Raw genomic sequence first — 15,742 nt, 5'->3', positions numbered from 1 at the left:
AAAAAAATCTATAAGCAGCAAGTTGACAACATAACAAAATCAACATCCTGCTCCATGTTCCTCTCTCATGCCTCTGGATAGGTGTGGCTGAAGAGCTATGTCTCTGTCCTGGCTATTAACACCACTTAAGAATCTTCTGTCAAGTGGAGTGGAATTACAACAACGCTCATGTTCCCATTTAAACTGTGGTGGGACATACAATTGGAGTGTTGACATAGCACTTCCAATGTTTGGATAGATCAAGTGGGGCCTAATCTACAGTGATAAAAACAAAAAACTGCGGATACTGGAAATCCAAAACAAGAACAGAAACAGAAATACCTGGAAAAACTCAGCAGGTCTGGCAGCATCGGCGGAGGAGAGCACAGTTGACGTTTTGAGTCCTCATGACCCTTCAACAGAACTAAGTAAAAATAGGAGAGGGGTGAAATATAAGCTGGTTTAAGGGGGGGAGGGGGGCTGAGAAGGGGGGGCGGTGTGGTTGCTGGGACAAGCAAGCAGTGATTGGTGGAGATAACCAAAAGATGTCACAGACAAAAGGACAAAGAGGTGTTGATGGTGGTGATATTATCTAAAAGAATGTGCTAATTAAGAGTGGATAGCAGGACAAGCAAGGTACAGATAGCTCTAGTGGGGGTGGGGTGAAATAAGACTAAAAGGGCATAAAAGGTATAGATAAATGATGGGTCGAATATATTTAAAAATAATGGAAATAGGTGGGAAAAGCAAAATTTATATAAATTATTGGAAAAAACAAAAAGGAGGGGGAAGAAATGGAAAGGGGGTGGAGATGGAGGAGGGAGTTCAAGATCTAAAATTGTTGAACTTAATATTCAGTCCGGAAGGCTGTAAAGTGCCTAGTCGGAAGATGAGGTGCTGTTCCTCCAGTTTGCGTTGAGCTTCACTGGAACAATGCAGCAAGCCAAGGACAGACATGTGGGCAAGAGAGCAGGGTGGAGTGTTAAAATGGCAAGCGACAGGGAGGTCTGGGTGATGCTTACAGACAGACCGAAGATGTTCTGCAAAGCGGTCACCCAGTCTGCGTTTGGTCTCTCCAATGTAGAGGAAATCGCATTGGAAGCAATGAATGCAGTAGACTAAGTTGAGGGAAGTGCAAGTGAAATGCTGCTTCACTTGAAAGGAATGTTTGGGCCCTTGGACGGTGAGGAGAGAGGAAGTGAAGGGGCAGGTGTTTGCATATCTTGCGTTCGCATGGGGAGGTGCCGTAGGAGGGGGTTGAGGAGTAGGGGGTGATGCAGGAGTGGACCAGGGTGTCACGGAGGGAACGATCCCTACGGAATGCCGCCGGGGGAGTGAAGGGAAGATGTGTTTGGTGGTGGCATCATGCTGGAGTTGGCGGAAATGGCGGGTAATGACCCTTTGAATGCGGAGGCTGGTGGGGTGATAAGTGAGGACAAGGGGGACCCTATCATGTTTCTGGGAGGGAGGAGAAGGCATGAGGGTGGATCATCATTTTCACATGGTTTCCAATCTCCACCCCTCCATCATTTTCACATGGTCCATCTCTGACACTTCCCTTCCTTGACCTCTCTGCCTCAATTTCTGGTGATAGATTGTCCACCAATATCCATTACAAGCCTACTGACTCCCACAGCTACCTCGACTACAGCTCCTCACACCCCGCTTCCTGTAAGGACTCCATCCCATTCTCTCAGTTCCTTCGCCTCCGTCTATTCTGACGATGCTACCTACAAAAACAGTTCCTCTGACATGTCCTCCTTCTTCCTTAACCGAGGTTTTCCACCCACGGTAGTTGACAGGGCCCTCAACCGTGTCCGGCCCATCTCCCGCGCATCTCCTCACGCCTTCTCCTCCCTCCCAGAAACATGATAGGGTCCCCCTTGTCCTCACTTATCACCCCACCAGCCTCCGCATTCAAAGGATCATCCTCCGCCATTTCCGCCAACTCCAGCATGATGCCACCACCAAACACATCTTCCCTTCACCCCTCAGGTGGCATTCCATAGGGATCGTTCCCTCCGTGACACCCTGGTCCACTCCTCCATCACCCCCTACTCCTCAACCCCCTCCTACGGCACCTCCTCATGCGAACGCAAGATATGCAACACCTGCCCCTTCACTTCCTCTCTCCTCACTGTCCAAGGGCCCAAACACTCCTTTCAAGTGAAGCAGCATTTCACTTGCACTTCCCTCAGCTTAGTCTACTGCATTCATTGCTCCCAATGCGGTTTCCTCTACTTTGGAGAGACCAAACGCAGACTGGGTGACCGCTTTGCAGAACACCTTCGGTCTGTCCGCAAGCATCACCCAGACCTCCCTGTCGCTTGCCATTTTAACACTCCACCCTGCTCTCATGCCTACATGTCTGCCCTTGGCTTGCTGCATTGTTCCAGTGAAGCTCAACGCAAACTGGAGGAACAGCACCTCATCTTCCGACTAGGCACTTTACAGCCTTCTGGACTGAATATTGAGTTCAACAATTTTAGATCTTGAACTCCCTCCTCTATCCCCACTCCCATTCCGTTTCTTCCCCCTCCTTTTTGTTTTTTCCAATAATTTATATAGATTTTTCTTTTCCCACCATTTTTAAATGTATTCGACCCATCATTTATCTATACCTTTTATGCCCTTTTAGTCTTATTTCACCCCACCCCCACTAGAGCTATCTGTACCTTGTTTGTCCTGCTATCCACTCTTAATTAGCACATTCTTTTAGATAATATCACCACCTTCAACACCTCCTTGCCCTTTTGTCTGTGACATCTTTTGGTTATCTCCTCCTATCACTGCTTGCTTGTCCCAACAAGTACACCCCTCTCCCCCACCTTCTCACCCCACCACCCACACCACCCCCCCTCCCCCCGCCCACCCCCGTTAAACCAGCTTATATTTCACCCCTCTCCTATTTTTACTTAGTTCTGTTGAAGGGTCATGAGGACTCGCAACGTCAACTGTGCTCTCCTCCGCCGATGCTGCCAGACCTGCTGAGTTTTTCCAGATATTTCTGTTTGTAATCTACAGTGAGCCCAATTAGCTATAGGAATCTGTATCTGTCATGAAATGAACAACTTCACCATTCTGAGTGGGTGATACACACTTTATTCACTATAGATGCAGAGGAAGGAGAGGGGAGGAAGGAGTTTCTGTCTCTCTGCCTCAAACCCTCTTTCCCTCTCTGTCTCTCTGCCTCAATCCCTTTATCTCCCATCCTAGCTCTTTAACTTTTGTATCTGTTTGTCCTTCTTTCTGTTTCTGTCTCTCCTTCTCCCTTTCTCTCTGTCCCTCTCTCTCTAACTTTCTCTTTCTTTCCCTCCCGAAATTTCATTGCCTTTCTTTGTCTTTTTCCCCTTTTTCTTTCTGTCTAACCCCTTTTTGCTCTCTCTCTCTTGCCTCCTCTCTTGGCCTTGCTCTTCCCCTTTCACACGCTCTGGCCCACTCTCTCTATCTCTTTCTCTCTCTCTCTCTCACACACACACTTTCATTGTCATGCTTGTCTTTTCTCTCTAACTCTTGTCTTTTCTCTCTCACGCTTTTGCTTTTACCCTCATGCTTGCCCTTTCTCTCACTTTCACCCTCATCCTTTCTCACTCTTTCTCAGCCTCGCGCTCTCTCTCCGCTTTGCCTTCTCTTTCACTCTCTCTTTTCTATTTCTCCCTCTCATTCTCACCCTCTTTCTCATCCTCTTGCTTGCCCTCGTTTTCTCTCTCACCTTATTTCTCCCTTGCCCTCACTCTAGCCCTCTCACTCTCCCTCTTTTTCTTGGCCTTGCTTTCTCTCTCATCTTCCCTCTCTCTCTGTTTCTTGTCCTCACCCTCCAGCCCACTCACTCTCTTGCTCTTGTTCCTCTAACTATTATTTTGTTTGTTTTCCAGGTCCTCCAGTGAATGTCACTTGCAATATTTTCATCAACAGTTTTGGCTCAGTGACTGAAACGACCATGGTGAGCACTTGGACTGGGTGATGTAGTTTGGCCTTTGCCTATGTGAGATTGACAGATCACTTCATTGACCCTTACTTTCTGCTTTGCTTTGATCAATTTCTTTGTCCACAACAGATTTGCAGCGGGAGTTTTGATTGAAGCTGACATTGCAGTCTGTGGGTTGTGGGCAGCTGCATTATCAGACATGCCATCTTTCAGAGGAGACATTATACTGAGGACCCATCTGCCCTCTCGGGTGGGTATAAAGGATCCCCTGGCACTATACTGAAGATGAGCAGGGACGTTCACCCCAGTGCCAGCCAATATTTATTTCTCAAATGTCTCTGAGGAAAGGTAGCTGACTGATAATGCTACTGAACTGATGTTTTGGAAACAGCTGGGGGAATTTAAATTCAATTAATTAATAAATCTGGAAGAAACAACTAGTTTCAGGAAAGATGATTATGAAACTACAGATTGTCATAAAAAATCCATCTAATTCACTACTGTCCTTTAGAAAAGGAAATATGCTGTCCTTATACAGTGTGGCTGTCACAGGCAGAACTAATGTGTTCTTTATTCTGCCTGTGATCAGTATGTTGATATGTAAAAGTTGTGTGTTTTATTACTCTCAGAGTGAAGGTCGCAATAAAATAATTCCAGCAGCAAGCTTTTAGTGAGTTTTAAAATAAAGAAGGTTTTTTAATTATCACTTGCTCTGGAGTTTAAAACATGACATCTCACTTACTCATCTCACACACACTCTCACTCACACGAAGATTAGATACAGGTTAAGGTAAAACAACATGGTTGCATCTTAGAACTACCTCAGTCTCTCTCATGGCAGGCCTGTAGTATCTTAGACGGAGGTGCTTTAAAGTCTGGTAAAATGAAGGATTCTCAGTAAGCTGCTCTCTTGTAATTGAATTTCCAGAGAGTTGGTTCTCAGGTGAACTCAAAGTTGGAACAGGTTTGGGGAATCCTTCTCCCACTTTCATGGCATTGTTGTTTATTACTTTGGTTGCTTGGATGACTTACAGCTGGTTCGATAGCTTTCTGTTGAATTCTCTCTTTATCTGTAAGCAGCTTTTGCTGGGTTTGAAAAGCAGAAAACCAACATGATTTCCTCATCATGTGGCTTCCACAAGTCCAAACAAAGGGTGATGGATCTGTCGGTCCCAATCATCCTAAATTGTCATTTGACACCTTGAGAGTTTGAGACAGCCAATATCTTTGTGTTTGATTGACCCATTCAACTTTGAAATTACCCTTTTGGATTAGTATTAGGAAAGGCATTGATTTACATCAGTCTGGAAGGTCCTTTTTGTTTCCTCTTGAGACAGGGGAGTGATTTGAATCCACAAAAGAATTCAGGTGACCCTCGTGGGGCCATCTATTGCAGCCTTTTGTTCAGTTTTTAAAAACATAAAGTATTGATTGAAAGCCCATAGTATACTAGAACATGACAGTAGCCTATATATGATTCCAGACCACAGCAATATGGTTGACTCATAGCTGTCCTCTAAAATGGCCTAGCAAACCGCTACAGGAAAGTTAACTAGAAGTAAAATAGAACGGATCAACCTGTATCGCCCTTGGCACCAGAAATGGCAGAAGCACAACATGCCTATTCGACCCTTCTCATTAACATTTAGGGGTTTATGTCAAAACTGGAAGAGCTGTCCCACAGACTAGTCAAGCAACAGCCTAACATTGTCATTTTCACTGAGTCTTACTTTACAATACCCCAGACACTACCATCATCATCCCTGGAAATGTCCTGTCCCACCGTCAGGACAGACCCACCAGAGATGGTGTCTCCGATGGTGAGGGAACCAACAAGAGGGAAAAACCTACTTGACCTTATCCTCACAAATCAACCAGCCGCAGATGCTTCTGCCCATGGCAGCATTGATACGAGTTATAACCGCATTTTCTTTGGGAGGCAAAGGCTCATCTTCACACTCAGAATATCATCCATCGTGTTGTGTGGTACTACCACCATGCCAGGTGGGATAGATTTAGAATGAATCTATAAGCTCAAAACTGGGCATCCATGGAGCGCTGTGGGCCCTTAGCAGCAGTAGAATTATATACAGCCACAATCTGTAATCTCATGGCACAGCATATCCGCCACTCTACCTTTACAATCAGGACATGGATCAACCCTGGTTCAATGAAGAGTGCAGGAGGGATGCCAGGAGCAGCACCAGGCATACCTAAAAATGAAGTACCAACCTGGTGAAGCTACAACACAGGGCTAAACAGCAGCAGCATGCAATAGACAGAGCTAAGCTATCCCACAACCAACGGATCAGACTTAAGCTCTGTAGTCCTGCCACATCCAGTTGTGAATGGTGGTGGACAAATAAACAATTCACTGGAGGAGGAGGCTCCACAAATATCCCATCCTCAATGATGGTGGAGCCCAGCATCAGCGCAAGACAAGGCTGGAGGATTTGTAACAATCTTCAGCCAGAAGTGCCGAGTGGATGATCCATCTAAGATTCCTCCGGAGGTCCCAGCATCACAGATACCAGTCTTCAGCCAATTTGATTCACTCCCCGTGATATCAAGAAACAGCTGAGGCACTAGAAAAGCTATAGGCTCTGAAAACATCCTGGCTGTAGTACTAAAGACTTGTGCTCCAAAACTAGCCGAATCCTTAGCCAGTTGGTTCCAGTACAGCTACAACAATGGTATCTATCCAGCAATGTGGAAAATTGTCCAGGTATTTCCTGTCCATACAAAGTGGGATAAATCCAGTCTGACCAATTACCACCCTATTAGTCTACTCTCCATCATCAGTAAAGTAATCGAAGGGGTCATCAACACCACTTGCTTAGCAATAACCTGTTCACTGACGTGGGCTCTATCAGGACTACATGGCTGCAGACCTCAGAAAAGTAGACTAGGCATGGGAAAACATGGGGCAAAAGAGTTGAAGTTCAGGAGTGAGGTGGGAGTGACTGCCCTTGACATCAATGCAGTTTTTGGTGAAATATAGCATTAAGAAGGCAAAATTGAAGGCAAAGGAATGGAGGTGAAACATTCCATTAGTATCTGGCTTGTTGGAGGCCAAACATCTCAGCCGTAGGACAGTTTTACAGGGGTTCCTCAGGGTAGTGTCCTTGGCCCAGCCATCTTCAGCTGCTTCATCAATGACCTTCCTTCCATCATAAGGTCAGAAGTGGGGATGTTCACTGATGACTACACAATGTTCAGCACCATTCGTGACTCCTCAGTTACTGAAGCAGTCTGTGTCCAAATACAGCAAGACCTAGACAGTATCCAGGCTTGGGCTGACAAGTGGGAAATAGCGTTCATGCCACACAAGTGCCAGGCAGTGACCACCTCCATCAAGAGAGAATCTAACCATCTCCCCTTGACATTCAGTGTCATTGCCATCTGTGAATCAACCCCCTACTATTAACATCCTGGGGGTTACCAATGACCGGGAACTGAACTGGACTAGCCATATAAACTGGAGGAACAGCACCTCGTCTTCCGACTAGGCACTTTACAGCCCTCTGAGCTGAATATTGAATTCAACAACTTCAGATCTTAAACTCCCCCTCCCCCCATCCCCACCCCGTTTCTTTTCCCCCCCCCCACCCGCTTTTTTTTCAATAATTTATATAGATTCTTCTTTCCCCACCTATTTCCATTATTTTTAAATCTAAAACTAAAACCTTTAGTCTTTCCACCCCACCCCCATTAGAGCTGTACTTTGAATATCCTGTTTTCCATTCTTAATTAGCACTTTTCTCAGACAAAGACCACCACCTTCAACACCTCTTTGACCCTTTTGTCTGTGACATCTTTGGATTATCTGCTCACACCACACCCTCAATGTGTCTCTTCCCACCCCCCCCCACCCACCTTAAACCAATTTATATTTCTCCCTTGTTGAAACTATGCTGCAGTTCTGCCGAAGGGCCATGAAGGCTCGAAACGTTAACTGATTTCTTCTCCGCCGATGCTGCCAGACTTGCTGAGTTTTTCCAGGTAATTCTGTTTTTGTTTTGTTTTGGATTTCCAGCATCCGCAGTAGCTTTTAGCTTTTTGTTTTTAGCCATATAAATACTTTGGCTCACGGGCAGGTCAGGGGCTGGGAATTCAGAGGTGAGTAACTCAGTTGCTCAGCTGATTCTCCAAAATCTGGCCAGCATCTACAAGGCACAAGTCAAGAGTGTGATGGAATACTCTCCACTTGCCTGGATGGGTGCAGCTCCAATAATACTCAAGAAGCTTGACACCATCCAGGAAAGAGCAGCCTGCTTGATTGGCACCACATCCACAAACATTCACTCCCTCAACCACCGATGGACAGTGGTGGCAGTGTGTACTATCTACAAAGCTCCTTAGGCAGTACCTTCCAAACCCATGACTGCTACTACCTGGAAGGACAAGGGCAGCAGACACATGGGAACACCACCACCTGGAAGGTAGTTGCTGTGAATCACTTTGGGACATCTAAGGTTATAAAAGTTGTTATTTTAAATGCAAATTCTTTCTTCAGAAGCAAAGGTAGGTTCTTTGCAGGGACCTCCTGATTTTGGACAGTCTGTCATTTCCATGGGCTTTCTGCTGATCTCCCGCCAAGTTACAGTGAGCAATGGGAAGACCTTCCATTGGACTTGACCCAAATCCAATTCTAGGCATGGGAAATGCTTGATGTGTGTATGCCCCATCCAGTGAGGAATTCAGCCCTGGAGGCTTACGGTTGGAATTCCTACTGCTGATCACATTCCAGGGCAGATAGCTTCAGAGAGTGTGTGGCTTCTGGATGTTGGCTGAGGCCAGGGATTACCAGTACTATAAGTGCACCTACATGACATGGACTGCAGTGGTTCAAGAAGGTGGCTCACTACTACCCTCTCAAGGGCAACTAGGGACACACAATAAGTGCTGGCCTAGCCAGTGACACTTACATCCCACAAAAGAGTAAAAATGAATAATGCTCTCTACAGCTGAATATCCTGCCTAGCCTGACTGAGGAAAAATCACTGAAGTAAGTACCAGTGGAGCATCCAGCACCCATAGGTCTGGACCAAAGCATTGATCAGCAGCCCAGGAGAGGAGGGGAGAAACTCCCAGTGGTGCCGGGGGGGTGGGGGGTGCGGTGATAGCTGATTGCAGATTGTCTATCTCCCTGCGGGGGGGGCACCAATCAACAATCGGTCAGTGATTCTGAGGATGAGGGATAAATAATTAATCATTGGGGTTTCAGTCACCCAAGTAGTACCTGAGAAAATATTGGAGAAAAAAACTCAAAGAAGTCAAAGACTTGCATTCATATAATACCTCCCACAACCTCACAATGTCCCAAAGCATTTTAGTAAAGTAGGTTGAGGGAGACAGAAAACAGGAAACTATAGGTCAGTTAGCCTAACAACTATCACAGGGAAATTGCTAGAATCCATTATTAATGGTAGTAGCAGGACATTTAGAAAATCATAATACAATCAGGCAGAATCAACATGGTTTTGTGAAAGAGAAATCGTGTTTATCTAATTTATTTGAGTTCTTTCAGGAAGTAACAAGCACAGTGGATAAAGGGGAACCTGTTAATGTGGTGTACTTGGATTTCCAAAAGGGATTTAATAAGGTGCCACATCAAAAGAAACACAAAATAAGAGCTCATGTTGTCGGGGATAACATATTAGCAAGGATAAAGGATTGGTTATCTAACAGAAAGCAGAGAATAGAGATACATAGCTCATTTTTGGATTGGCTGTAACTTGTGGAGTGCCACAGGAATCAGTGTTGGGGCCTCAACTATTTAAAACATATATAAATGACTTGGATGAAGGGACAGAATGTATGGTTAATAATTTTGCTGATGACACAAAGATAGGTAGGAAAGTAAGTTGTCAAAAGGGCATGAAGAGTCTACAAAGGAATTTAGATAGGTTAAGTGAGTGGACAAAAATGGCCCAGACACCTCCATGACCGTCCCTGGTTATGCCCTGCCCCACCGGAAGGACAGGCCTACCAGCGGTGGCAGCACAGTGGTATACAGTCGGGAGGGAGTTGCCCTGGGAGCCCTCAACATCGACACTGTACCCCATGAAGATTCAAGGCATCAGGTCAAACCTGGGCAAGGAAACCTCCTGTTGATTATTACGTACCGCCCTCCCTCAGCTGATGAGTCTCCACCATATTGAACACCACTTGGAGGAAGCACTGAGGGTGGCAAAGGCGCAGATTGTATTCTGGGTGGGGGGACTTCAATGTCCATCATCAATAGTGGCTCAGTACTACTGACAAATCTGGCCGGGTGCTAAAGGATATTGCTGCTGGACTGGGTCTGCGACAGGTGGTGAGATAATCAACAAGAGGGAAAAGCCTACTTGATCTGCCAGCCGCAGATGCATCTGTCCATGATAGCATTGGGAGGAGTGACCTTGTGGAGACAAAGTCCCGGCTTCACATTGACGATACCCTCCATCGTGTTGTGTGGCACTACCCCACCGTGCTAAATGGGATAGATATTGGACAGATCTAGCAACTCAAAAGTGGGCATCCATGAGGCGCTGTGGGCTAACAGCAGCAGCAGAATTGTACTCGAACACAATCCGTAACCTCATTGCCTGGCATATCCACCGCTCTACCATTACCACCAAGCCAGGGGTCAACCCTGATTCAATGAAGAGTGCAGGAGGGCATGCCAAAAGCAGCAACAGGCATACCTAAAAATGAGGTGTCAACCTGGTGAAGCTACAACACAGGACTACTTGCATGCCAAACAGCATAAGCAGCAAGTGATAGACAGAGCTAAGCGATCCCACAACCAATGGATCAGATCTATGCTCTGCAGTCCTGCCACATCCAGTCATGAATGGTGGTGGACAATTAAACAACTCGCTGGAGGAGGAGGCTCCATAAATATCCCCATCCTCAATGATGAGGAGCCCAGCAGATCAGTATAGAAGCATCAGATTGAAGCATTTGCAACAGTCTTCAGCCAGAAGTGCCAAGTCGATGATCCATCCCAGCCTATCTCCGGAGGTCCCCAGCATCACAGATGCCAGCCTTCAGCCAATTCGATGCACTCTACGTGATATCAAGAAACGGCTGAAGGCACTGGATACTGCAAAGGCTATGGTCTCTTACAATATTCCGACAATAGCACTGAAGGCTTGTGCTCCAGAACTTGCTGCGCCCCTACCCAAGCTGTTCCAGTACAGCTACAATACTGGCATCTAACCAGCTATGTGGAAAATTGCCCAGGTATGTCCTGTACACAAAAAGCAGGACAAATCCAACCCGGCCAATTACCGCCCCCATCAGTCTACTCTCGATCATCAGTAAAGTGATGGAAGGGGCCATCAACAGTGCTATCAAGTGCCACTTACTCAGCAATAACCTGCTCACTGACGCACAGTTTAGGTTCCGCCAGGGCCACTCAGCTCCTGACCTCATTAGAGCCTTGGTTCAAACATGGACAAAAGAGCTGAACTCCAGAGATGAGGTGAGAGTGACTGCCCTTGAAATCAAGGCAGCATTTGACCGAGTGTGGCATCAAGGAGCCCTAGTAAAACTGGAGTTAATGGGAATTGGGGGAAAACTCTCCACTGGTTAGAGTCATACCTAGCACAAGGGAAGATAGTTGTGGTTGTTGGAAGTCAGTCATCTAGCTCCAGGACATCACTGCAGGAGTTCCTCAGGGTAGTGTCCTAGGCCCAACCATCTTCAGCTTCTTCATCAATGACCTTCCTTCCATCATAAGGTCAGAAGTGGGGATGTTCGCTGATGATTGCACAATGTTCAGTGCCATTCATGATTCCTCAGGTACCGAGGAAGTCTGTGTCCATATGCAGCAAGACCTAGATAACATTCAGGTTTGGGTTAATATTCGCACCACACATGTGGCAACCATCTCCAACAAGAGAGAATCCCCCGCTATCAACAGCCTGGGAGTTACCATTGTCCAGAAACTGAACTGGACTAACCATATAATATTGTGGCTACAAGAGCCAGTCAGAGGCTTGGAAGTCTGTGGAGAGTAACTCACCTCCTGAATCCCCAAAGCGTGTCCACAATCTACAAGACACAAGTCAGGGGTATGATGGAATACACCCCACTTGCCTGGATGAGTGCAGCTCCAAATACTCTCCAGAAGCTCAACACCATCCAGGATAAAGCAGCCCATTTGATTGGCACCGCATCCACAAACATTCATCCCCTCCACCACCGATGCACAGTGGCAGCAGTGTGTACAATCTACAAGGTGCACTGCAGGAACTCACCAAGGCTCTGCAGACAGCACCTTCCAAACCCATGACCACTACTACCTAGAAGGACAAGGGCAGCAGATAATGGGAACATCACCACCTGGAAGTTCCCCTCCAAGTCACTCACTATCCTGACTTGGAAATATATTGCCGTTCCTTCATTGTCGCTGGGTCAAAATCCTGGAACTCTCTTCCTAACAGCACTGTGGGTGTACCTACACGATATGGACTGCAGCAGTTCAAGAAGGCAGCTCACCACCACCTTCTCAAGGGATGGGCAATAAATGCTGGCCTGGGCAGTGATACCCACAGCTCGTGAAAGAATATAGAAAAAATGGCAGATGGAACATCAAGGGAGGCAATGGCTTTGTGGTATTGTCGATGAACTCGTAACCCAGGGACAAGGGGTAATGCTCTGGGTTCGAATTCCATCACGACAGATGGTGGAATCTAAGTCCAATAAAAAAATCTGGAGTTAAACGTCTAATGGTGACTATGAAACTGTTGTTGATTGTCGTAAAAACTCATCTGGTTCACTAATGCCCTTTAGGGAAGGAAATCTGCTGGTCCGGCACACATGTGATTCCAGACCCACAACAATGTGTGTTTGACTCTTAATGCCCTCAACTAGGGATGGGTAATAAATGCTGGCCTGGCAAGTGATGCCCACATCCTATGAATGAATCAAAACAAAAAAAAGGCAAATGTGAACTTGTCCATTTTGTCAGGAAGAATAGAAAAGCAGCATAATATGGAGAGAGGTTGCAGGATTCTGAGGTACAGAGGGATTTGGGTGTCCTGGTACTTGATTACAAAATTTAGTATGCAGGTGCAGCAAGTGATTAGGAAGATAAGTGGAATGTTGGTGTTTATTGCAAGAGGAATCGAATATAAAAGTGGGAAGTTTTACTGCAGCTGTACAGGGCCTTGGTGAGACCACATCTGGGGTATTGTGTACAGTTCTGGTCTCCTCACTTCAGAAAGGATATAATTGCATCTTTGACACTATTGCACTCCCTCATTAATGCATGAGAGTGTCAGTTTGGATTTGTTCTCAGATCTTAAATCCCAAACAGGTGATTCAGAGTTCCCACAGATGTACGGCTGGCTCTGAGAGTCCACGTGTCTCTGACATGCTGAGTGATCAACAGCCAACACTGATCTTGCTTGTTAGTAATTGCTGGCTGTGCTGTGTGAGGCAGCATAGGAGGGGGCCAAGGCTGTGAGCAGCAGACAGATCCCATTCAAACTAAAATGTTCACAAGGATTGGAGAGACACAAATTACTGGGGTAGGATTTAGGAGTTGATGCTCCAGCCACTGAAAGGATTGGGAATTGAACAGTCATAAGCAGTCCCTTAGTTCATGGCGCTCTCAATGTTCCTCTTCTAGAATGAATTGGGAGGGTGGAGGATTGGGTGCGTCGATCCCCCTGTTCTGCTGGTCCTTCTTGCCAGCTGAGACTCTGTACGCTATTCATTGACAGATTGTTCATTGTTCCTCATCACCCCTCTCTCTGTAGAGCATCGACCCCATCGGATTTTGAGGCAATGTGAAAGGAAGAACTCTATTGCAAAAGGGGTTGAGAGATTCACAGTGGGAAGGAAAGGAATACTGCAAACTCACTGAACAACTCAAACAGGTTAATTGTTTCTCAGTCTTCCTTTGGAGAACAGTGTGATATACTGGGAGCAACATGAGGCAGCAATATGAACATTCCCGCAATAGTTATCTCTATACCAGCAAATGGAAAGGTTAATCATATACAGGGGATGTTTTTATAGGCTCACCAATCGTATACTATGAAGGAAGTCACCCACAGCCACCAAATGAGAAACTCCCCATTGGATGTCAAGCCCAAATTCTGGTCTCCTCTCTCCGGATCAGCGTTTGAGCCCGGCACCTTCTAACTCAGAGGCGGACATTACCGCTGAGCCAAAGATACGCTCTGTCAAGCAGGCAGGACAATGGAGACTAATATGGTTCAATTGGCATGTAGAAAGAGAAGTAGGGACAACAGATAGGCATGACACATATGCAGAAAATGAAAGAGATTGGATTATAAAGGTTGGGCACTCTTAGCTTAGAGGCAGAGGTGGAATTTCTGTGTGGAGGTGCAGGGGTTCTGATTGAACATTCTAACTTTGGAAGACCCTGAGGACATGGGGTTCGGGGGCAGGGCATAATAACATAACATAAGAACATAAAAAATAGGAACAGGAGCAGACCATTCGGCCCCTCGAGCCTGCTCTGCCATTCAATAAGATCATGGCTGATCTTCTTGTGTTTTGATTTCCACATTCCCATCCACCCCCGACCGCCCCCGATAACCTTTGATTCCCTTGCCTAACAACCATCTATCTACCTCCGCCTCCACCACCTTCTGAGGCAGAGAGTTCCAAAGTCGAACAACCCTCTGAGAGAAAAAATTTCTCCTAATCTCTGTCCTAAAAGGGTGATCCCTAATTTTAAAACAGTGCCCCCTAGTTCTGGACTCACCCACAAGAGGAAATGTCCTTTCCACGTCCACCTTGTCAAGACCGTTCAGGATCTTGTATACTTCAAATCAACCCTCACTCTTTCAAACAAGTGGAAACAAGCACAGTCTGTCCAACCTTTCTTCATAAGACAACCCACTCATTCCAGATAACAATCTAGTAAACCTCCTCCGAACCACCTCCAATGCATTTACATCCTTCCTTAAATAAGGAGGCCAAAACCACATGCAGTATTCAAGGTGCAGTCTTACCAAAGCCCTTATAACTGAAGCATAACATCCTTACTTTTAGGTGCAAACCCTCTCGTAATAAAGGATAGCATTCCATTAGCCTTCTTAATTACTTGGGACAGAATTTTCCTGTAGGCATGCGGGGGAGGGCCCTGCACGTCCGCGCGTAAAATGACACACAGTGACGTTGGGCGAGCGTCCCGACGTCACCGCACACCATCGTGATATTTCACTGGGCGGGCGCATAATGGTGTCCGACATGCACCCGTCATTAAGTAACGAGCCACTTAAGGCCCTTGACTCACCAATCGACGCCAATTTTTCGGTGCCCATGCAATCTTCGGGCCGGCACATGGGTGCAACAGGCAGGCGGGTAGGACACATTTGTGTAAATTTCATCCACGGGCGGGATAAGAGGGCTCAGTGGGGTCGCAAATGTGCACAGTCAAATATTGATTTTTTAAAGTTACTGTGTGATCTGCAATACTTCAAAATGCATACCAGCTACTTTTCTGGACTCTCAACCCTCAGGTCAGCACTCTGCAGTGAGTAATCTTTTCTGGGCCTGCAGGTTTCAGGAAGCCTTCCCTTAGCCTGGGAATGGGAGCTGAACTGTCCACTGGAGGCAGCTCCTCTGAGGAGGAAGGAAGGGCTAGAAGGAGGAGGAGGCCAGGAGTGCACATTCAGCCTCCAGGGGAGCCACCTTTGGGAGGACAGGTGCAGGCACAAGGGGCGCAGGGCCAACAGGTAGTCCAAGGTGGAAGGGGCCACAGAAGACACCACTATCCTGCTGCCAGGGTATACAGGAGGTGAAGCAACTACGTCAATATGACTGAGGTGCAGTGCCGAAGAAGGCTCCATCTCTCAAGGGAGA

At 46.5% G+C, this 15,742-nt stretch overlaps 1 protein-coding gene across 1 annotated transcript in view; it reads left to right on the top strand.

Moving 5' to 3' along the window:
• LOC144683663 (glycine receptor subunit alpha-4-like) overlaps positions 1 to 15,742 on the top strand; it is a 145,311-nt gene that overhangs the window by 90,732 nt on the left and 38,837 nt on the right. Inside the window, exon 5 of the mRNA XM_078546916.1 lies at positions 3,855 to 3,922. Coding sequence (XP_078403042.1) covers positions 3,855 to 3,922 — 68 coding nt within the window. The remainder of the gene's footprint in view (positions 1 to 3,854; positions 3,923 to 15,742) is intronic.

The sequence above is a fragment of the Cetorhinus maximus genome, chromosome 8 (genome assembly GCF_964194155.1).
Source record: "Cetorhinus maximus chromosome 8, sCetMax3.hap1.1, whole genome shotgun sequence".
Taxonomy (NCBI): Eukaryota; Metazoa; Chordata; class Chondrichthyes; order Lamniformes; family Cetorhinidae; genus Cetorhinus; species Cetorhinus maximus.
This window is presented reverse-complemented; position numbering and strand designations above follow the sequence as displayed.